Below are 21,797 nucleotides of genomic sequence, written 5' to 3' on the forward strand. Positions count from 1 at the left end.
TAGTAGAATCGCATAATTTTTGGCGGTTTTGAGAGAGAGGAAACGCAAAGGTCGCATGACCTAATTATGCTGATTTCCAAGGGAGAGAGGGAGAGTTAACAGAATGTAGTGGAGGGGGAGGTATATGATGGTTTTGAAAATAGAGGGGAGGTTTGTTGTATTTAGCCATAACTTGAGGGAGGTTGTTATAATTTGCCCTTATCTTTAATTATCTATTAGAAAAATTATGAAAATTTAATATTTTGAAAATATTCATCGAGAAGAATCCAACTAACATCTGATATGATATTATTTATCTTTAGGAAATGTTAACGGGTGCCCCCGAGACACTCTTTAAGACCTTTATATAATAACTTTGTATGAAAACACGTGTAATCAAAGCCTTAAAAATCGAAATGTTTGACTTTTTAATAAATTAATTTCTTCTTTTAGAATCCTTAAAGAGTGCCCAGGGCACTCGTTAACAAAACCCTTTATCTTTATATATTAGTAAAAAAATATGGTCAAAGTTTGTCAAGTCCAACAGTACACATTGTCAAACAAGTCATCTAATATGAGACGGATGAAGTACTATTTTTTTTTTTTAAGGAAGGAAGTACTACTTATTTATTATCCTTAAAAAGTCTTCAAAATTTGTATTAAATAGATTAATTTTTGCTTATATTTTAGGAATGATGGAGTATATCATTTTATATTACTAATTCATTTAATCATTTAATCGTTAATTTTATTAAATGTAATAAATTACATAGTTTGTTTAAAATAAATAAATTAATAGTTAAATTAAATTTTGAAAAGTGTGCAGAGTGAGTGAGAGGTAAAAGACAGAGAGAGTCCAAAAAACGAAACAAAACCCCGGAATCAAGTCTAAAAAATAAACCACAATTCACTAAAATTTCAAATCCGTTGCTAAAATCTCGCCACAGAGCGTAACCAATAAGCCACTCTCACCTACACTAAACCAAACCCACAATTTTTCATTTTTCATTGCAATATATAATTAAATCAGTTAAAAAATATTTAGATTCATTTTTCAGTAAAAAAAGTTTTCAATTTCATTTTTCTTTTACGTATGTGAGAAGCTTCTTCTCTCTTCAACTCAGCTTCTGAGTCAACTCGTTCTTTCCTCTATGGTTAGTTCAATTTCAAATTGTGCTTTTAACTAACCCCTTTATTGCATTTTCGTTGTTTCAGTAGTTAACATTTGTAAATTGTTTTTATATTTTTTATTTATTTTTATGTTTGTGTTGTGTTTGTGGTTAATTGGTGCTTTTGGGTTGTTGGGTTTGATTCAATTTTTTATAAAGTTTTGATTTTTATAAGTTTCATGATGTGTGCAATGCAAAATTTTTAGTTTTTTTTTTTGGTATTTGGGTTGCATGTGTTGGAATATAGAGGATTTAGTTTGTTAATTTTCAATTTTTGTGTAGTGAAGTTTTTGTGTTTGTGGATAATTGGTGTTTTGGCTTCTTAGGTGTGAGTGTGATTCATTTTTTTTGAAAAAGTTTTAATTTTTTGAATTTTTAGGATGTGTGCAATGTAAATTGAGTTTTTTGCTATTTGGGTTGCATGTGTTGGAATAGAGAGGATTTTTGTTTGAGTAAACCACCAAATTCGTCCCTTACAATCAAATAAGTACCTGCCATTATGAATATTTCGAAAAGGTCTCTGATTTTGTCAAATTTTACTCATATTAGTCATTCTAACAACATGGTAATGACAAAATTGATAGTAAGTGGTTAAATATGGGAATCAAATTGATCGTATGTTGTTAAAATATAAGGATCTATTTGATAGTAAGTGATGAAATTTAAGGACTAACTTAACGGTTTAATAGGGTCAGAGACCTTTCTGAGATGTACATCGTGTCAGGGATTTATTTCAGAGCGTCCTGCAAAGTTAGGAACTAATTTGGTGGTTTATTCATTTTTGTTTGTTAATTTGTTTTTCTTTGTTTTACAGATTGTGTACTTGTGTTGGAATAGAGAGGATTTTTGTTTGTTAATTTGTTTTCTTTGTTTTATAGGTTGTGTACTTGAGGTGCATGAGGTTGATATTCAATGGAAACAGTTGTTGAAATTGAGGATTATGATGATGGGAAGCTTGGAGACAGTGGGATTGATAGAAGCAGTCATGCTTTGTCTTCACCGAAGCGGATTTCCAATCCAGTTGTGTACAAACTTGTTCGGGTATTTATCTAGCTACTCACTGATTCAGTGTTTCAAATTTTTTAATATTGTTTTGTGTGCTCCATGTGTGGGGAAAATTTGTAATTATTTTGTTTGATGATAAGACTAGACATGATAGGATTAGAAATGACAACATTAGAGAGAGAGGCTGGGTAGCACCAATCGTAGAAAAGATGGTGGAACCTCGGCTTAGCTGGTTTGGGCATGTAGAGAGAAAACACGTAGCTTCTGTAGTAAGGAGAGTAGATCAGTGGAGGATAGTCAAATCACTAGCGGCAAAGGAAGACCTACTACACTAAAGCGCTAATCATTGTCCATGAAGTGTTCTAATCATATATTCTTTTTGTTTGTTGGTGTCTTTATTACGTCGATGAAAAAATGTTTAAACTCTAGAGCATCCCGCCCAATCTGTCTTTGTTACTTTGATGACAAAATGTTTAAACTCTAAAACATCCCGCCCAATCTAATAATTAAGAAGCCCAAATAAATAAACTTTATAAAATCATCCACACATTTTTATTAGAATGATTGCTTGTCATTTTGGCAGCATAACTTTTTTTCTTGCCGGTTATTTATGATTGCATTCATGACGCCTTGATACCTTTTTTTTCTTTTCTTTTCCTTTTCTTCCAGAATTGGCCTGCAATCTACTACAAAATATCTGATGGCTCCAGTCTTCCTTTTATAGTCTAGTTATTCAATTGATTACCTTTGATCGTTGTATTGTAGTGTTTGCGGAATCACGAGCATGATCATGTAATCCCATGATCATACAATTTAGAACGGGAATTTCTGTGCTACGATGATGTTAAAATTGCAGCTTTTAGGATCGGTGGTAGGATCATAGAAATCGCGAGTCATATTGCTGCAAAAAATTCCCCAATCTGGGTTTAGTTTTTGGCGAAAGCCGTAATTTTTTAATGTTGACTTTAGAGGAAAAAAATCCCTGTTTTAAATTTAAAATAAAAAAAATACTCAGTTTTCTTCATCTTTACTTGCCTGATACACACCCTGTTTACGGAAAAACACTTCCCTTCTTCCTCGCCTGCTACTGCCACTTAAACAGCGTCGTTGCTTTGTTTTTCCGGTGGCACAACCTCTGTTTCACTGTTTCCTGCGACTGCCACTAAGCGTGTTTCTCTTAGACACCAAAGTTGCTGTGCTGGTTCCTCTGCATAGACTAATATATGGTTTCTAACTTATGGTTATGAACTTAGTTTAATGTTGTGATTTAGAGGTTATTAATTTCATCTATGATAATTTTTATGCAAGTGTATATAACAACATATAAGTATATTTTTACCTTATTAGTACGATCCTCGGGTTACGATCTTTCAAACTTGTGCTGATTCTTGATTTTGAAAACATTGCTGCATTTTTATATTTAAGTGAATTGAATGGTGCACCTTTGTAATTTGGTTGCATTATATTCATGTCTCCAAATTTTCGATAATAAAATGGAATGTTGAAATTTGAAAATGGAATTTATTATGTGGAGAAAAGGAATTATATTTCTAAGGTAATTTGGTTACATTATATTTGTGTTCCCTAATATTTTGTTATATGGTTCTACATTTTTTTTCCGTGATTTGTACTTTTATCTAGGGTTGTTCATAATTCTGTATGATATCTGATATGATGTTCAGGTTGAAGGTGATGGGAGGTTAGTGCCTGCAACAGATGATGAAGTAATGGAGGTCGAGGATTTTCTTGAATATGAAAACAGTGAAATGCGTGTTGTTGCAGACACTGGACAGAGTATGGAATGCATATCAATCGAAAGATCATCTTCTGGGAAGCTTCGATTGGAGTGCTCGGAAGGTGAATGCTCAATCTTTCAGTTGCTGAAATCGTTACTCATTTAGCATGTGCTGTGCTGGTCACATTAGAGTCAACTATTTTTCCAGGGATTTCTTTGCTGCTTGTTACTATAGTTTTATCTCTGAAAAACCAGGGGTTTGAGTGTTGTTTATGTCCTTCTTTTAGTTGTTTTATGACTAAAATTTGTGTATTGGTGTCTTTTGGGTCAATGTTTTCTGTTTGTGAAGCTGTTGAATGCCTGAAGTTTTGTTTCTCTCACTTATCACTTGAGATTTTTGGTTGATGAACTCGTGATATATGCTTAGTTATATGGTTTTGAATTTTGTTAAGTTTTAGGAAAATTCCATGTTAGCTAACTTCTTTCTCTTGCTCATATTTTCTCCTATTTTCTTCCAACTAATACCCAGGCGTTTCACAATTAGGCACTGCAGAGGCAGATTTGGGGAAGCTAAATGCAAAGTTTCAGGTGATTGGCTATTTTTTTTTCCTTATCTCATCTCATCTGCTTTTCTTTGCATTTTGATTCCTTTTTGTTGTTTCTTCTGCATTATAAATTTTAAAATGTGTATCACGATTCTTTTGAATGCTTGGGAAAAGTTGGTAAAACTAACAAAACTCTGCCTTCTATCAGAGATACATAATAAAGGATTGCTATATATGATATTCCTCTTTATGAAATTATGAAATTTAGATCAATTGAGCCAGAGATGAGCCTATTTATTAATAAATAAATGACATAACTGCATCAGGGGGGTCCTTTAACTTAATTCAAATTTTCAAACAAGTCCTTTATCTCTTTTGTGTCATTAGTCTTTTTTGTTTAAAATAGTCAACAATGTTAGACCAAACTTCATTTTTGACAAACTGAGTAATGTTTATCTAATTAAGAATTATAACATTCACTACTTTGTGATGCTATAGTTTGGAAGAACTATGTCAAATATTTGTTACTGGATATAATACATGGTAGTATTGCAACTTTTCCATCTTGGACTCAATAAACATATAATTATAATTAGTATCATGGACATGGAGCATGTATTGTTTCCTTGACCCTAGTACATATGCTTGGTTGGGTTTAAAAAAATTTACGAGTCTCTTAGATTGGTTTTTTTTTTTTTTTATCCTTTACAATGTTATGTGTAGTTTTATTTGGAAAGTGATTAATGATCTCATATTTTCTTAATAGCATAATGTGAATTTTTCTTTTTCTTGGTTAATGGGTGCATAGTTATGGTTTTTGGGTTGCATGTGTTCATATCCTGACATTGGTAGTATTTTGTTTTCTAGGGTCCTTCTTTACCTCTAAAATTTCTTCTAGTATATTGAACAGATGCTGCAAAAGGTTAAACAGGAAGAGAAACTTCGCTTGTCGTCTCGGTCACCTGTTCATTCTCATGTACAAATAGATAGCCAGTGTTCTGCTGATAAGTTTCCTGTCAGAAATGAGAAGGTTCTGTCTGAAACTCCATTCCAGGAAGCACATTCTATAGCATCAAGTTTAAATTATAGTCTTAGTAATCAATCTGGGAGTATCGATCAGTGTTCTAGACCTTCTGGAGGAGTGATAGAAAGTGGTTCATCTGCTTCTGCTGTCAATTCCGCTTTGAAGCATGATTTTTCCATGACAGACGGAGAAATATGTTTGGATAAGTTGTCGATCAAAGAACTTCATGAACTGTTTAAGGTCACTTTTGGTCGGGAAACTACTGTGAAAGACAAACAGTGGTTGAGGAGGAGGATTGCTATGAGTTTAACTAACTCATGCGATGTTTCAGCAACAACATTCACTGTTAAAGATAACAAAATAACTAGAAAATGTGAAGAAGAATGTTCTAGAAATGTGAATGCTGCAGCTGTAATCTCTGTGGAAAATATGGCTGTGCAAAGGGATATCAAGTATAATGATTCAAATGCCGTGGGTGGTTGCGAAGTTGATAATAACCAAGTTGCTTCTGAAACAAGACTGGAAAATCTTAATATTGAACATGAATTAGAAGATGAGGATCAGCTGAGAGAACAAAGAGCTGCGAAAAGAATGCGTAAGCCCACTAAGCGATATATTGAAGAGCTCTCTGAAAATGAATCTAGAGAGCAAATTCCTAGGTCGTCAAGTTCTAATAAAAGTACGGGACACATGCAGGCTTCTCCAACATCTTATGCTGGGCCTGCTAGGAATGCTTATCCAGAGACAAGAACATTTACCACCAGGTTAGACTCTCTTGGAGGTTCTGGTTTCCAAATTCCTTGTGTTACTCGGGTGCGAAGAAGTCGTCCACGGAAAAATATCACTTCTCTTATGGTAAGTAATGCCTTTTCTTGCTTAAATATATGAATGTAACACTTTTATATTTTTATCCTTGCCCTATTGGTGCTTGATGCAAGCTGTTGAAATTACAGAAGTTTAGGTAGAGATGGAGGAAAAGAGCAAACTGATACTGCATAATAGAATAAAAATATTTAGGTTTAAATATGCCTTTAGTCCTTGCACTTTCATCAGATTTTGGCATTGGTCCCTACACTTTTTTTTGTTTGAAATTGGTCCCTGCACTTTGTAAAAATATTGGTATTGGTCCCTCTATTAACTTTCTTTTTAAAAAAAAAAAACACAAAACTATTGGTATTGGTCCCTGCACTTTGTAAAAATATTGATATTGGTGCCACGTGGCGTGAAATGATTGGGCCACGTGGCACTCCATTGGTTGTGTTTTTTTTTTAACAGAAAGTTAACAGAGGGACCAATACCAATATTTTTACAAAGTTCAGGGACCAATGCCAAACAAAAAAAAGTGCAGGGACCAATGCCAAAATCTGATGAAAGTGCAGGGACCAATGACACATTTAAACCAAATATTTATAGTATATGGTGTGTAATGATGTGTTTCAAAATACAAAGCACTAATCTCTATTTGTGTTAGTACAACACTCCTCTTCCATGACACCTAAAAACCATTTTAAGAGATCGTCTAAAATGTTCTTAATTATTCTAAGTTATAATTGACATTATAAGATATTCCAACACTAGACGATCTTGATGTTTTATGAGATAAACTCAATTAGAAAGTTAGGGCATATTTGTTTGTCTTTTTGCGAGTTAGTTACATACGACCTTTGACGCTTTTCTCTGGTTATTTGAAGGCTAAATCTAATGCTTCCTATTGATGTTGTCTTTAGGCCTTGCCATGTTTGATTGCATGACTAGGAAATGCATTGGTTTATTCCTGTTGTGTCTTTCCAGAAGTCTCTTGAATGTTCCAGAAATAACTGATATATGATAGTCCTGGCAATTGTTTTTATTTTCTTACAAACAGAAATAATGATTTTGTTTCAGAAATTCCATCCAACTGGCACAGGCGAGGCTGCAAAGTTAGGCAATAAAGTCGTTAGCAATCATGGTTCTGATGCTGATAGTGAAATTGAGGACAAATTCATAAAGCCAAGTTCAATGCATGTGAAGGTTCATCAGACGGTAAGACCAACTACGCATTTGCTAGTGATAGAATGTATAAGGTTTTTTTTTTTTTTTTTTTTGCGATGAAAGAACGCATGTATGTTTGTCTTTGTGGAAGAAGAAATTCATTAAGATAAAAAGGATGAATATTATTACAAAGGCTAAAACAAAGTACAATTGTAGGATTATAATTTATAACAATGTCTATGTGGTTACAGTGTTAAATAACTCTTAACCTGCCACAGGAATTTGGAAAATATCACATCACCTTTGAGCGATTGCATTAGGAATTGATTTGTTCAACTCTTTTTTACTTGTTTAAGATGTCGTTGGCTTCTAATATGATGTGTAATTTGCTTCTGTATATTTCCTTTATTAAAAACACGAACTCAATGTGGTGGGTAACAGTGTTCTCAAATATTGGCCATGGCGGATTTTTCACAACCGCCGTGGCCAATTCATAAAGAATAGCGGCGCCGTGATGTTTTATGGCAGCTTTCACGTGTTATAACTATTAGAAGTATTGATAGGAAGTGATAACAAGTAATGGAAGTATTAGCTTAATTGACTATGCAATTTATGTTAGTTTTCATATGCATTCTTACTTCAGTGTCAACATGACAGATAGAAGAATTGCCTTAATTGACTCTGACACTTGAAAGAGAGATAACTGACTGCTTTGATATGGCATCATTTCCTCTCCTTTATTTATTTTTTCTTCTAATTAATTCAATTTAGAACCATGATATAATCATTTTGATTTTGTGGGTTGGTGTCTTTCTTAGTCTACTTCTGAGTCTACGAAAGAGAAGAAGCAGTATCCGGTAATGATTGGCACAACTGATCCAAGGCAGGAATTGAGGCCTAAAAAGATAGATTCCTCAAGTCATGCCACAGAGGGCAATATTCCCACTGCTAAAGGTGGAATGAGGAGGAAGCATCATCGAGCATGGACTCTTGTTGAGGTATTGAAACTGGTTGATGGTGTGTCGCGGTGTGGACCAGGGAGGTGGTCTGAGATCAAACGGCTCTCCTTTTCTTCGTACTCACATCGTACCTCTGTTGATCTCAAGGTACTCATTAATAAATCCTTGTCATGTGGATTGTTGATCATGTGAAAACTGGTAGAGAACATATAAGGCTAGATTTTGGTCTTTGTGCATGAGTGCGTTGACTCCATATTTTGCTTTGCAGGACAAGTGGAGGAATTTGCTCAAAGCTAGCTTTGCACCGACATCTGCAGATGAAGGGGTAAGAGTTTATGACACGAAATTTCAGTTTGATCTCACAGAAGTGGGTTAAGTTAGTTTCTAATACACTCTTGTGTCTTCTGGTGCATGCCGTGGAATGTCTTGGGATATTTACATCATGCATACTGAGACTTGATATGTCATTAATGTCTTATCCCATATATTACGAGTGAATCACCGGGTTTTCTCTAAAATTGTGGGTTGGGTCAATGTAGACCTTGAAGATAATGAAATTCCAATATGATCATTGTAATTGAAAATCCTCAATCAAATTAGTTCTCTTGGGATGGTTTCAGGGACTATATTGACATACCCATAAGGACTAATGTGATTGAGGATTTCCAATCTCACTTATTTTTTTATTTTGTTAATATCATGTGACAAATTGCTCGACGCCTACAATTTTTAGCGACTAATATGGTGATTCACTCGTTTATTTATATATCAAAAAATCTGAATCATCCTATAGAGTCTTTTTATCATACTCATGTTTTATCTGAACAATACTTTTCAGTTAGCATGTTTTGTGGGTTGCAGATCCACTGGTTCCTGCTTACTAACATTCCCTGAATTTGTCCTCAAGTTACTTTCTAGAAATGAAAACTCAAATGTTTAAAAACTGTACCAGATATCAACCGGGACGAAACCATGAACCGCTTAAACAACCCAATCATGGTTCAATCAGTTGGAACTGTCTGGTTTAGTTTTTAAAACTTTGAAGTTATTACGAGTCTCAGTTAGAAATTTGTGAAGTTAAAAGTTCATCTTTGATGATTACATTGACAATTTTTTGTGTATGAATGACAGATGAATTCGCGGAAGCATGGTTCCGCCCCAATTCCTGAGCCAATTTTAGTACGTGTGAGAGAGCTAGCAGAGATAAATTCTCAAGTACCTTCAAATTCCAGTTCAAGCAAGTTCACAGCTAATGGGGCAACTAATGGTGCAAGGAGTATGCATGGAGACAGAGTGGGGTACTTGTAGTAGTGTTGTAAATATTACCAAATTGCTTAACACTGCAAAAATTCCCAAAAAAAAAGTATTTAACTTGTGCGCTCCTTTAAACCAGTCCTTTTTTATATGCATAGAGTTTTGCAATGTTGTAGGCAGTTAAGAGATTGATCAGATGTTTAAAGTATTGAGGAAGCGTATAATATAATGTCTTGAGTTCTTCATTATGGCTGTTTTAATGGTTGTAAATTGTGTTTTATAATTAATTATAAACATATTTCAATAAGTATTTTTTTAGGGAAATACTAATATGTAGAGCACAAGACATGTTAAGAGACCAAATATAGGGTGGCATTTAGCATGGGAATGGAGAGTTGTTTCCCACCATGGAAAAGTTTTTTTCAACCATTAGATTAAGGAGGAGTATTAATTTTATCATGGACTGCCTACATCATATTTTTTCCTTTGTCTTTTACATTTTTTTTTGTTCAGATATGTATTTTTTTCTTTCCATGCTTATATACTTAACCATTATTGAATAAAAAAACTCAAGAGTTTCATATTTTTTATCCAAAAAAAATCAGTAATGGAAGCAACATCAACTTGCTTCTTTGTGATAGAATCCCATCAAAATCCAAATTAGCTTCATCATCATCATTTGGATCATTTTGTTTATTAACGCGCAACAATGTTACTACAATCATGTGCAAAACTTCATTAAGAAAAAATGAAGAAGAAGGAGAAGAAAAAATGATGCAGCAATAGAAATTCAACTACCCTTTAAGAATATGAACAAGAATGTATGTCCATGAAAATATTGGTGACTCTATTGCATGAGAATATTTCAGATCTTGAGTTCTTTTGCCTTATACGTAATAAAGCAATAGAAAAAACATATAAACATAATGAAATTAATGTTGAAATTGGATAGAGCGCAAAAGTATGATTACCGGATTATCAAAGAAAAAAATTCCAGATCTGCATAAAAAAAATGTATAAGATAAAAGAAAAAAATATGGTGTAGGCAATCTATGATAAAATTAATACTCCTCTTTAATCTAATGGTTGAAAAAAACTTTTTCATGGTAGGAAACAACTCTCCATTTCTACGCTAAACCCCATCATATAGAAATTATAAATTGAAAATTGTGCCAATTTTTTTCAATAAATACTTGCTTTTAGTGGAAACCTTAACGTGTGTTTTTAAGGTATATGTCATGACTGTTTGTTCAAACAAAATATACTAATCCAATGACCGACCGTTTTCTCAATAAATCAATGCTCCACTACCATCCATCCATAAATCAACATCAGACCTGTCTCCTTAAATAACGGAAAAAAGAGTTGTGAAATGAAAGCGATGGACCATGAGTCCGGTGAGGTGTTAAAGAATTAAATTTAGTCCAAAAATTTAACTTGAAAATATAACTTTTAAAAACTATTTTTTTTTGTTTTTGTACTTTGCAAGTTAACTTCTAAATCATCTACACTTTTTTATGGAAAAAAGTTTTAAGTAAGTTGGGTTCGTGGTTACCATAATTATGATATGTCTTGTTTTTTTTTTCTTTTAAGTAGCTACTAGGTTAGAGCTCACATAATTAAATATGGAGAAGTAGAGTGTCGGGGTTCGAACTCCGATCCCTGTATATGATATGCAATATTCCTATCAAGTATTAACTAGAGAGTCGAGATTTGAACCTCAACCCCTACATATGATATACAATATCTTTACCAACTGAGTTAAGTTCACGGAATTGTCTTATTTTAGTTAAGGTTCAAATGTTAAAAGATTATATTATCCACCAAAAAGTTATCAAATCGGTAAGAAGAGTTGAACTCGCGCTCATGTAGGATATGAAAAGCAGCCTTAATTGCAAGCATTTAGTTCAAATAGAGAGAGAGAGAGAGAATTTGCCCATGCTCGCATATTCGTCCACTACTATCTATTAACCCATTTTTTATTTTATTTTTATCTAATTTTTTTTCATTATTCACCTATGCACACTGCCCACTCAAGTTATCTCCATGACACCAATCTCTTGATCGAAGCCAAAGGGTCTTCCTGGAAATTTGTCTATGTTTGAGGTTGTTGGAAAAGGGTAATTTGTTTTTGAAAAGAAACCATTAAGATTGAAACTAATGTTAGTGGAGGTGGTGAATTATGTTTTATTTTAATAAGAATCATAACTTTTATGTTTAATGTCTTTACAAAAGAGGTTGAAATATTTTTTTTTAATAGGTTGAAATATATCTTTACTCTTTGTAAAGTTTCAAAGTTTTTATTTTAATTTCTATTTAAAAAAATAAAAAAAACGACTCTTAGTTTGTCCAGTGATATTTTTTATCATGAGTTTTATAAATATGATTTTGGTCCTTATAAAATTTTAAATTTGATGTTTAGCTCCTTTAAAAAAATTCCGTCATTGTAACAAAGAGATCATAAATAAGAGAAAAATTGAATGCTTCTTAGAAGAGCACATTCTCCTGCTTTGAATTCGATACATCAACCTCTCTTATTGTTGTAAACAGTAGTAGAGTACTACTCTTTTCGATTTTCCAATTATGATACAACCAAACAACAGAATTATCGGATCATCAAAAACAAATTATTATGAAATATTTATCAGATCCAAATCCTCGACTTTTCGATTTTGATTGTTTATTATGTTACGTTTGGTTTGATGACCGACCGACACCTTCATCAGCATCGTTTGAGTTGTTTTCTGACCTTCATCTAGCAGCAAGGATTACTTGTGATGTTTAGAGGAGTTGAAAGCTAAGATGCTTGGTGGGTTAGGTTGAGCGACATTGTTTCAATCTTCTAACCAGCTTTTTGGTTTCCAAATGTGGCATTGCATTGCATGTTGTTGCATGTTGTGTTTAAATGTGTGTTAAAATGAGTGACGGTATCATTCCTCTTGTGTTTATTAAGTTTTCTAAATTGTGGTTAATTACATAATTGAATGAATTGCTTCTATTTTCATGCTTTACAATAGTACAATGATGATATATTTTTGTACAAATGATGATCCTTTTTATTTTGGCTTTTCAATTTTGAGTATATAATTTGTATTTAAGTTTTTTTTTTTTTTACAATTTCTAAATTATTTGAGTTAATAATTTGTATTTGAGTTTGTTCTTCATTGTTTAATCATATTTTAACCTTTTGGTTTAGATGCTTGTTGTTCAAGCATTGTTTCTCTAAAAAATAATTTAATCTTGTTTTGTCTTCAAATTCTAAATGAAATATTGTTTTGTTTTTTGAACCATAAGTTTGTGTAAGAAACTATGTTGAGTGGTGCCCTAAATATCGTGACCGGCTTAAGGACCAAGCAATCTAAATAGGGAATTTATGCCTCAAAATTTTGGGCAACAAAAATGCATAAAAAATCGATTTTGTTATAAATATCAAATTGTATTACATATTCATAGTCCTTAAAAAAATAGGGTTAAATATGTTTTTAGTCCCTATAAATATTTACAGTTTTGTTTTTAGTCCCAAAAAAATAAAATCACACTTTTTAGTCCCTGTGACATTTTCCTTAAGCATTTTAGGGACTAAAAATGCTTATGAAAAAATTTTATAGGGACTAAAAATGTTGATGGAAAATTTTATAGGGACTAAAAATGTTGATGGAAAATTTTATAGGGACTAAAAAGTGTGATTTTATTTTGTAGGGACTAAAAACAAAACTGTGATTATTTATAGGGACTAAAAACTTAATTAACCCAAAAAAATATAACATAATTATAGATAGGGATAGCAATGGGTACTCTATGGGTAGGGTACTACAGTGCCCTTCTCTATATCTGCATTTGTAAAAAATACCTGTATTCGTGCCCGTATCCTCGTGGACAACAACCTTGGTGCCCTTCCCCATACCCTATGGGTACCTAAGTGCACATACTCGTACCCATTACTCGCACTTTAACTATGAAAAAACAATGAAAACATCATAATTGAAATAGAACTATGACCAAATTTTTTAAAATTAACTCATAAAATAGTATGAATTGTAGTATTTAGTCAAATAAATAACATTTAAAATATCCCTAAAAAATTGTACACCGGCAAGATGCATGGAGATGTTATTCTATTAAGTAGTTTTTTGATTTAGGTTTAAGTTTAGGCTTAAATAGTTAAATAAATTAATTAATTATACACCAAAAATAAATAAATTATCTATGATATTATGTAGAAATATATATATGCGGTGTTGCGGGGCTGGGTAGTATAGTACCCTTACCCGTGCCCAAACCCATGAAAGCGAGATTTTACCCTACCTATTGTGGGTATTTTTTGCGGGTACCCATCGGACCTGGGTCCAATTACCATCCCCAATTATAGAGGATGTTTATCCAACTCAACTGGGCAAAAGTTATGGTGCATAAGGAAATACTTATGCACCGTGCATAAACACTTCACAACCATCCGATCTAGTGTACACGTGTAATAATCCTAGACTTCTCAAACTACACCAAATCAAACTTCATTTGCTTCAAACACTTCTCTCACTAAAACATAAAGCTCTCCCTCTCTCTCTACAATTCAGATGAGTCTTCATCTCTTTCGGCCACACATGATGATTCTGGCGCAGTGGCATCACCGCGCCGGAGTTCAAAACTCCGTCCAAATAAAAAAAAATCACGATTTTAGACATCCTTTTTTGTGTTGATTCCAAATATCGCCTTAGATTTCTCAAAAAAAAAAACTCACACGAGCGTAGATCTACGAGTAAAAAAACGAAACAAAAAGAGAAAATGAAACTACCTCTTGTTCTTCACGAATTCGTTTCGTGTTTTGGTTTTCTTCTCCGATCCGGTTCGGATTTGTTGTTGTGTTGAAATGTTGTTCCGATCCGATTTGAATCTTGTTGTGGTATGCTGTACGAACTCTCCCTCTACCTCTTCTAAACCGATTCTGGATTTATTGATGAATTCGAGAGTGGTAGATGATGTTTATGTGATTTTATGTGGTTTAGTGTTCATGAGGTTCACGGTTTCAGATCTGAAGTTGTTACTGGATTCGAAATCTTTGTGATGTTAGAGGGATTTATGGTTGGGAAACTGCTGGAAACCATTAAGTACATCTAATGGTTTTGGAGTACAACTGTTGGAAACCATTAAGTACATCTAATGGTTTTCCACAGGAAAATGGTTTTGGCATTCCGGTACGGTGATGATGATGAGATAGAAGATTCTGGAAACCATTTCCACAGCAAAATGGGTTTGGAGTACAACTCACAGAAACCATTTCCATAGCAAAATGGTTTTGACATTCCGGTACGGTGATGATGATGAACGACAGTGTTGATGATGAGATTCAAGATTCCAGTGGTGATGATTCAGTTTATTTCCGTGTTTGGTTCGTTTTTTTTGTTTTGTTTGATTTCCTTTGGAAGTGTAGGAAACAATTATGTTGGAATTTATGCACGGTGCATAATGATTTCCTTATGCACCATAACCGATCCCACTCAATTGGTCCAGATGGGAGACATCCCAAAGCCCCATACAGAAAGGAGTAATGAATTTTTTACAATAATATATTTAAATAGTTAGAGAAATACAATCTTTGGTACTCATGTATGCACAAAAGTGTTGTTTCTTTAACATATTGCTGCAAAAAGAAGAAAGAAAAAGAATGTAATACAAAAGAATAGATTGAAACGAATAAGAGACGAAATAAGTAATAAATGTTTTTTTTAGGGAAGTAATAAATGTTGTTGATGTTTCTCATTTAATTTTCCTCTAAAAAAAGGTTTCTTGTTTAATATTAAAGTGTTAATGATGTAATTATAATTTGTCCATAAAATCATTTAACGTTAAAGAAAATTATGCGATTATTTATAAAAATAAAATCAATTATTTAATAGATGATAGATACGTAATACATAAATGTAAAGGAGTTAAAATTTACAACCGGCTTTTTAATTTTAACATAGAAAATATTTATTCTCATATGATATGCATGACTCAAAGATTCATATTTAATACATTGCAGATAAGAGAAATGAGAGAGAGATCAGAGAGAGATGTATTCTTTTCAATTTCATATTGTTTGTGACTGAAATGCATGACTGAAAAGGGATGTTTAATTAACGAGAATGAGAGAAAATTAATTATGTGATTTATCTAATATTTAAAATTGAATTTCATAAATTAAATAAATGATATATTAACTTTGTTTTTATTTTTTCATTAATTATGAAAGCACGTGCATTTACCATAGTTCTCTTTGTTAATTCTTTCAAGTAAGTTGTTAATTAACCAATTCAGAACAATATTAAATGTTATAATGAATAAGTTATTAAATGTTGTTTACTTTTAGGCCATTTCATATCAACAAAAAGAACAAATTTAGTTGTATATTGAGACTAAGACTTGATCAGTTTGAGGGAAAACAATAGTTTAGGTGTTATATTTTGTTTTGATGTTTCTTAGATTTATTTATTTAAGTCATACATTGAAGTATCTTTATTTATTTTATTCGGTTGTGTATGCAGTCATACTAATGTTATTATACATTAATGAATTAAACTTTTTTTTTAAAATTTCTTATCTTGTAAATTGATAATCTACCAAAAAAAAGTAACTATTACCTTTGAGTGAATGTTGCTTACAAAATTCTCCTATCCCATCTGAATATTCCCTATCATCACACTACACTAGTCATGGAATTGGTGAAAATTGAATACTACCTTATGTTAAATATTATTCTTCTTTATAAAAAAAATTATTATTCACCTAAATAAATCATGTTAATACTATATTAATAAGAGTATGTGTTGAGGAGTCCGGGGACTAATCAACTAAATGAGCGCCAAATCTCTATCTAATATCTTAAAACATTTTAATTTAGATTTTCTTGCCTGCAACATTGATAAAATATTGTTTTTCATTGTTTCTAAAATTGCATTATTCCTAACTTCTCTTTCATCTTCTCTATCACAAAATGGATTCTTCCATCTTCTTGTTAACTATTTAAAATAAGCATATACTTTTTTCTTAAAAAAGTTAAATTGATCCACCTAAATTGATATTGGAGAGAATTAGACGACCTTGAGAAGAGCATAATCTCAGGTCTCAAAGTAATATCACAAAGGCAACCCAAATGGGTTAAATAAACATATACCTTTAATGTAAATATATATATATATATATATATATATATATATATATATATATATATATATATTTCATGAAAAAGTAAACAATTTTAATTTTATAAAATAGAATAGAATAAAGAGATAAGATGCAATGAAAGTCCAAGGAAGAATATTATAGTCCATGCAATGAAGAAGAAGTTTTTTTGAGGAAAGGAAAAAGGAGAGCGTGACTTTTTTATCCTTTATTTGATCAGATAGAACTGATTTTCTATTTTCTTTTATGCGATGTAATTTTGTGATTGGTTATTATGCTCACTTTTAGGTGAACTTTCTGCAAAATTCACTCTATGTAGTTTGAGTTGGTCTAGTAGTACAATTTTTTAACATCAACATTTTTAGTAAACTAAGAGAGTATGAGATTTTTTTAAAATCATTGGTATTCGTTAAGAAAAAACGCGTTATTTAACTAGTGTGTGTTTGTGAGAGAATTAGTATTCTTTAAAAATGTTATATTTCATTTTAAATGAGGAAAATAAAGGCTGAAAGTAAACACATACAAAGATAGTCAACAAATTTGAAATTAGTTAGCAAATTGAATAAAGATAAACCAAATAAAGGGATCAAAAAGACCATAATCAAATCAACCAGTCAAACAGACATTTCAAAGCCATAGAAGACATAACAACGTTTAGATTTCAACTAATCAAAGAAATAAATCAAACAACAAACACACTCAAGCAAAATGTGGGGCTAAGTCAAGGGTCTCCACGTGAGAAAGAAAGCCTAGGAAAGAATAAATAAGCTAAAACATATACAATTAATCTTGAGTTTGCCGTGTGTAAAAGATCACAAGAATTATTCAATTCAATATTCTTACATAAGAGACAACGGATGAAAATAAATAAGAAGTGGAGTACCCAACCCAAATCTTCTCTTAAATAGACTATGCAGATAATTTGATTTGATATTTGTGATCGAAAGCAACGGAAAGCAAAAAGTGGGGTAATATTGTCCCCCATTAATCTACCAAAAAAAAAATCAAGGGTAAAATCAAATGCATTCTCAATTGTGAAGGTTTGAACATTCAACCACTTTGAGTGGATGAATCAATCACATAAAAGGGTTATGTGCAATGTGCATGATAACAACACCGACCTCTCTTAGAACGTTGTCCTTTTACCAACTTCATTAAAATAGAAATAATATTTTAATTCTTTTTGTTAAAAATATTTGATAATTAGATAAGTCAAAATTTATACAATTATGCGCGATAAAAATAGAAAAAAAAAATCACACAATCAAAACCCCACAACACAACCAGCTTGAGCTCCATGGCAATAGACAAATGGACCAACCATCCTTTTCTTTAGTTTCTTTTTGTACTAGACGGCATATGATGGAAAAGCTTCTAGTAGACAGTACAACAGCCTCATTTTCTAAAATTCTTTTTTGTAAACAGCCACATCATTTTTAAGATTGGTTGTATATATATTTTGTCGAAAAAAAGATTAGTTGTATATATAACTTTTAATTACTAAATAATTTAACTAAATTTATTGCTCTTCCAAGTAAAAAAGATATTTATTTACTGCTTTAAATATTAAGGAATTTTTTCAAATCTTTATAACTGAATAAATTATCAACTAAACTATTTTGTTGGAAGTCGAGTATTTTAAATATAATAAATTATTTTCTTTTTCTTAGACTTCTCTCTAACTGTTTTTTGTCGTTGAGCCTCTTACTCTACAAATTCAATCTTCCTTTGCTCGGATGTAAACTGATCGTGGAATGGCGCCACGAGGTTCCTCCTCCATGATAGACAAACTAATTTTTAAGCTGATCCTCAAAGGCCACCCAAAGTACACCATCAGAAGAATCCTTAAGGTCGTTGTTGGGGAAAAATTGAGAAATTGTCTTTAAAAAAAGGCCTAGCCTCCTAGTGAACTTTTATAAATTTAAATATTATGAGCACCAACTATATTTTGTACTAAAAATATAGTGACGAGATACTACATTAACTTACCTCTTCGTCAACTTTACTAAGGAGTTTGGACAAAAATTATTAAAAAAACAAATACAATCACGAATAATAATAAAACTAGTGTAAAAATTGTTTTTCATTCATATCTAAACTATCTACCATCGTCATTTTCACTCTTTAGAGGTATTTGGTTGGAGTCATTGAGTCTTAATATGTACTTTTATTAACAAAAATTGTAAATAAGTAATGTGTACAATGCATGTATTCCACTTGTGTTTGTCCGATGATTTGTGTTGAAACATTGGAGTGTTCTCCCTTTAAAATCTCAAGTTTGATTTGATAGTTTAGTCCATACTAAATTTTATTTTGACTTTAAATAAGGTCCTCTACAAATAGATGAAGAGATTTGATCATTTGAACTAGTTAATATATCAAATTTAAAAAATAAAAAAGTGTGCACATAAAATCCATTTAAAAACTCTTTTTAAATTATTATTATTATTATCTTGGATTACTTTTTGGGTTTACGCGTCGTAATGTAATATTGTGATTGGTTGTGCTAAGGACAACGGCGGCTATCGTGTAGTATAAAAACCCTGCAAAACATACTTGCCAAACTCTTCTCTTTTACATCAGCAACTAAAATATCGAATTCTGATCTGAATCCAATAGGGAGAGAGGGAAGAAGGGGTGATAATGATAAAGTCGATATTAGTTTACACAATAATCATAATTAGTGTCCTCTTTCTCCTCTCCCGCACTCATAACAAACAACAACAGATTCACCCTTCTGCCGAGTGGGATGAGGATGAGTTCAATGTCACTAACAGAATCGCCCGCCTCTTCCCTGAAATCGATGTGGACCCCACTGATCAGTTTGTCTCCGTTCAGGAATTGACTCAGTGGAACGTTCATCATGTCCAACGACAGATTTTGCATCACAGCCAGAAGGAGATGGTTGTTTATGATAAGAATCGCGATGGTTTTGTTTCCTTCTCCGAGTTCGGTCTTTTCACTCCCACTACAGGTGATCCTTTTGGTTACGATTTGAGGCTGTTGGAAGAAGAGCATTTTAATGCATCAGATGTAGATGGTGATGGTCTTCTGAACTTAGCTGAATTCAATGAGTGAGTATTTTCTTCACATGCACAACTAGATGCTGTGGTCAATGAATCATCATCCTTTTTATTTAAACTAATTTTTTGTCAGTGTCTTGTAGTTTTCTTCACCCCGCTGACAGCAATAACCCAAGGCTTCAACAATGGTTGTGCAAGGAGGAAGTCCGGTAACTCAAATCTTGCATAGTATTTTTATTTTCTAAGAAAAACCCTTTTAAATTTCACAAGCCTTTGTTGGGCTATCCCCGCTAATTGCTTGTGAGGGATGTATTCGCGACTAATTTGCATTTGAAAATGAATTTTTCTTTGCAATAATATTGGAATACGTTTCTAAGAGACTGGTGCCCTTTTATTTCTTTATAGGGAAAGAGATATGGACAGAGATGGGAAAGTCAGTTTTAGAGAGTTTTTCTATGGGCTCTATGATTTGGTAAGCAACTATGATGAAAAAAGTCACAATGATTCACATCATTCTGATCATTCAATGGATGCTTCAGCTAAGGTTTTGTTTTCTCAGCTTGACAAAGATTTTGACGGGTATTTACCTTTCTTTGTGTCAATATATAGTAGTTTCCTCTATAGCACACTATCCATTTTTTCTTATGGGTTTTGATTTCAATATGTTGCAGGTATTTGTCCGATATTGAACTGTTGCCTATAATTGGGAAAGTTCATCCATCTGGACATTATTATGCAACAAAACAGGCAGAATACTTAATGTCACAGGTATTGATTTTAACATTACCATAATTACACTGTAGTTGTTGACAAAGGTGTCATTCCTTTCTTACAAAGTCGTCTGAACTTGTGAATGATCGTTGTTATCACATTGCAATTCAGATTTTGAATTAGCAAGCAAATATTTTGAATTATAGATAGTATCAGATCACAAGATTCAGAAGCATTGTAAAAACTAATTTGGCGTAGAAATTGACTAAGATGGGTCAACAACGCCAAAAGTATAGCGATAAGATTGCTACGAACGAGTGATCAAGCAACTATGTGAATAGGGCTGTCCGAAAAACAGCGAGTAAGATAGCTTAACAAGCACTACAACATCTGGTGGATGTCACTATGCATAAATTTTATAGTAACCTTTCTATATTGCTATACAGGCAGAGGTTGACAATGATGGGCGCCTTAATTTGACTGAGATGATTGATAATGCATATACATTATTTGTTTCTATTTTCCCGGACGAGTTCTTTTAAGGACATGTTAGGTAAGGGAAGTTCTCTAGTCATCTATCTCAACCTACATTCAGTGAAGGTTTTCAATCTAATATTCTGTAATCATTAATTGCAGGAAATTTTGGCAAATGAGTCTAGATTTGAATCCTATCACTGCAATTTTTTGCAATATCAGTGACAATGAGTCATTTTTGAGTTGAATGGCACAAGTTCATCGTAGCAGCAGGGAGCTGGGACCAGCATTGGTAGTCATACAGTAATGGACAAAAAACTGGATCTTCAATTGGCGTTGCTAATAGGTGTGGAATGCTCATGAAATCAATAAAGTAGCTGGTGCTGTCAGCTATACTCACGTTGGGCAATTATTATGAGCAGGTGCAGCTAGTAGGATTTCAAGTCAGCATATCTTGTAATTTTGATTGCTCTTTTCTTAGCTTTTCTTGTGCTTCGACTAGAGCCTAGTAATGTATTTCTTTGCATCTTAAAAAAACATAACAGTGGGACTATTTTTTATGGATAAAAATATATACGATAATTTCTTGTCTGATAATAAATCTTTATTTTGAAGTATGAATATTGATCACAAGTATTGTGAAGTTCCTTAGTACGGTTGAATCTATCGGTATGGCATAAAAAACACATATACCTTGATCTAAGAAGGCCGTCTACAATACAATTGATGAATGGAATAAATACCTCCTAAAATTATACAGATGATACTGTTCCTAAGGCGTTACTAA

At 32.5% G+C, this 21,797-nt stretch overlaps 2 protein-coding genes across 5 annotated transcripts; both read left to right on the top strand.

The window, feature by feature from the left end:
* Positions 1–923: 923 nt before the first annotated feature.
* LOC11429459 (uncharacterized) lies at positions 924–9,889 on the top strand. Of its 4 annotated transcripts, none has more exons than XM_003627203.4 (9): positions 924–1,133; positions 2,027–2,189; positions 3,836–4,010; positions 4,433–4,476; positions 5,332–6,312; positions 7,342–7,479; positions 8,247–8,534; positions 8,656–8,712; positions 9,519–9,889. In XM_003627203.4, exons 2-9 carry the CDS (start codon positions 2,061–2,063, stop codon positions 9,693–9,695), a joined length of 1,989 nt encoding a protein of 662 aa, XP_003627251.2. In that variant the 5' UTR covers positions 924–1,133; positions 2,027–2,060; the 3' UTR covers positions 9,696–9,889. The 4 variants fall into 4 exon arrangements, with proteins under 4 accessions (XP_003627251.2, XP_013444440.1, XP_013444441.1 ...); XM_013588986.3 differs by having other exon boundaries at positions 925–1,133; positions 4,418–4,476; XM_013588987.3 differs by having other exon boundaries at positions 925–1,133; positions 5,344–6,312.
* Positions 9,890–19,344: 9,455 nt separating this feature from the next.
* On the top strand, positions 19,345–21,624 carry LOC11419916 (reticulocalbin-2). Its single transcript, XM_003627201.4, has 6 exons — positions 19,345–19,876; positions 19,969–20,034; positions 20,231–20,404; positions 20,497–20,593; positions 20,983–21,089; positions 21,173–21,624. The coding sequence occupies exons 1-5, from the start codon at positions 19,446–19,448 to the stop codon at positions 21,076–21,078; spliced, it is 864 nt and encodes a 287-aa protein (XP_003627249.1). The 5' UTR covers positions 19,345–19,445; the 3' UTR covers positions 21,079–21,089; positions 21,173–21,624.
* Positions 21,625–21,797: the final 173 nt, after the last annotated feature.

This window comes from Medicago truncatula, chromosome 8 (genome assembly GCF_003473485.1).
Source record: "Medicago truncatula cultivar Jemalong A17 chromosome 8, MtrunA17r5.0-ANR, whole genome shotgun sequence".
NCBI lineage: Eukaryota > Viridiplantae > Streptophyta > Magnoliopsida > Fabales > Fabaceae > Medicago > Medicago truncatula.

Coding starts and splice junctions, on each gene's coding strand:
- LOC11429459 (XM_013588986.3), top strand. CDS start 2,061: ATGGAAACAGTTGTTGAAATTGAGGATTATGATGATGGGAAGCTTGGA. Junction 8,535..8,655: donor GTACCTCTGTTGATCTCAAG/GTACTCATTAAT, acceptor TTTGCTTTGCAG/GACAAGTGGAGGAATTTGCT. Junction 8,713..9,518: donor CGACATCTGCAGATGAAGGG/GTAAGAGTTTAT, acceptor TATGAATGACAG/ATGAATTCGCGGAAGCATGG.
- LOC11419916 (XM_003627201.4), top strand. CDS start 19,446: ATGATAAAGTCGATATTAGTTTACACAATAATCATAATTAGTGTCCTC. Junction 20,405..20,496: donor CTTGACAAAGATTTTGACGG/GTATTTACCTTT, acceptor AATATGTTGCAG/GTATTTGTCCGATATTGAAC. Junction 20,594..20,982: donor CAGAATACTTAATGTCACAG/GTATTGATTTTA, acceptor ATTGCTATACAG/GCAGAGGTTGACAATGATGG.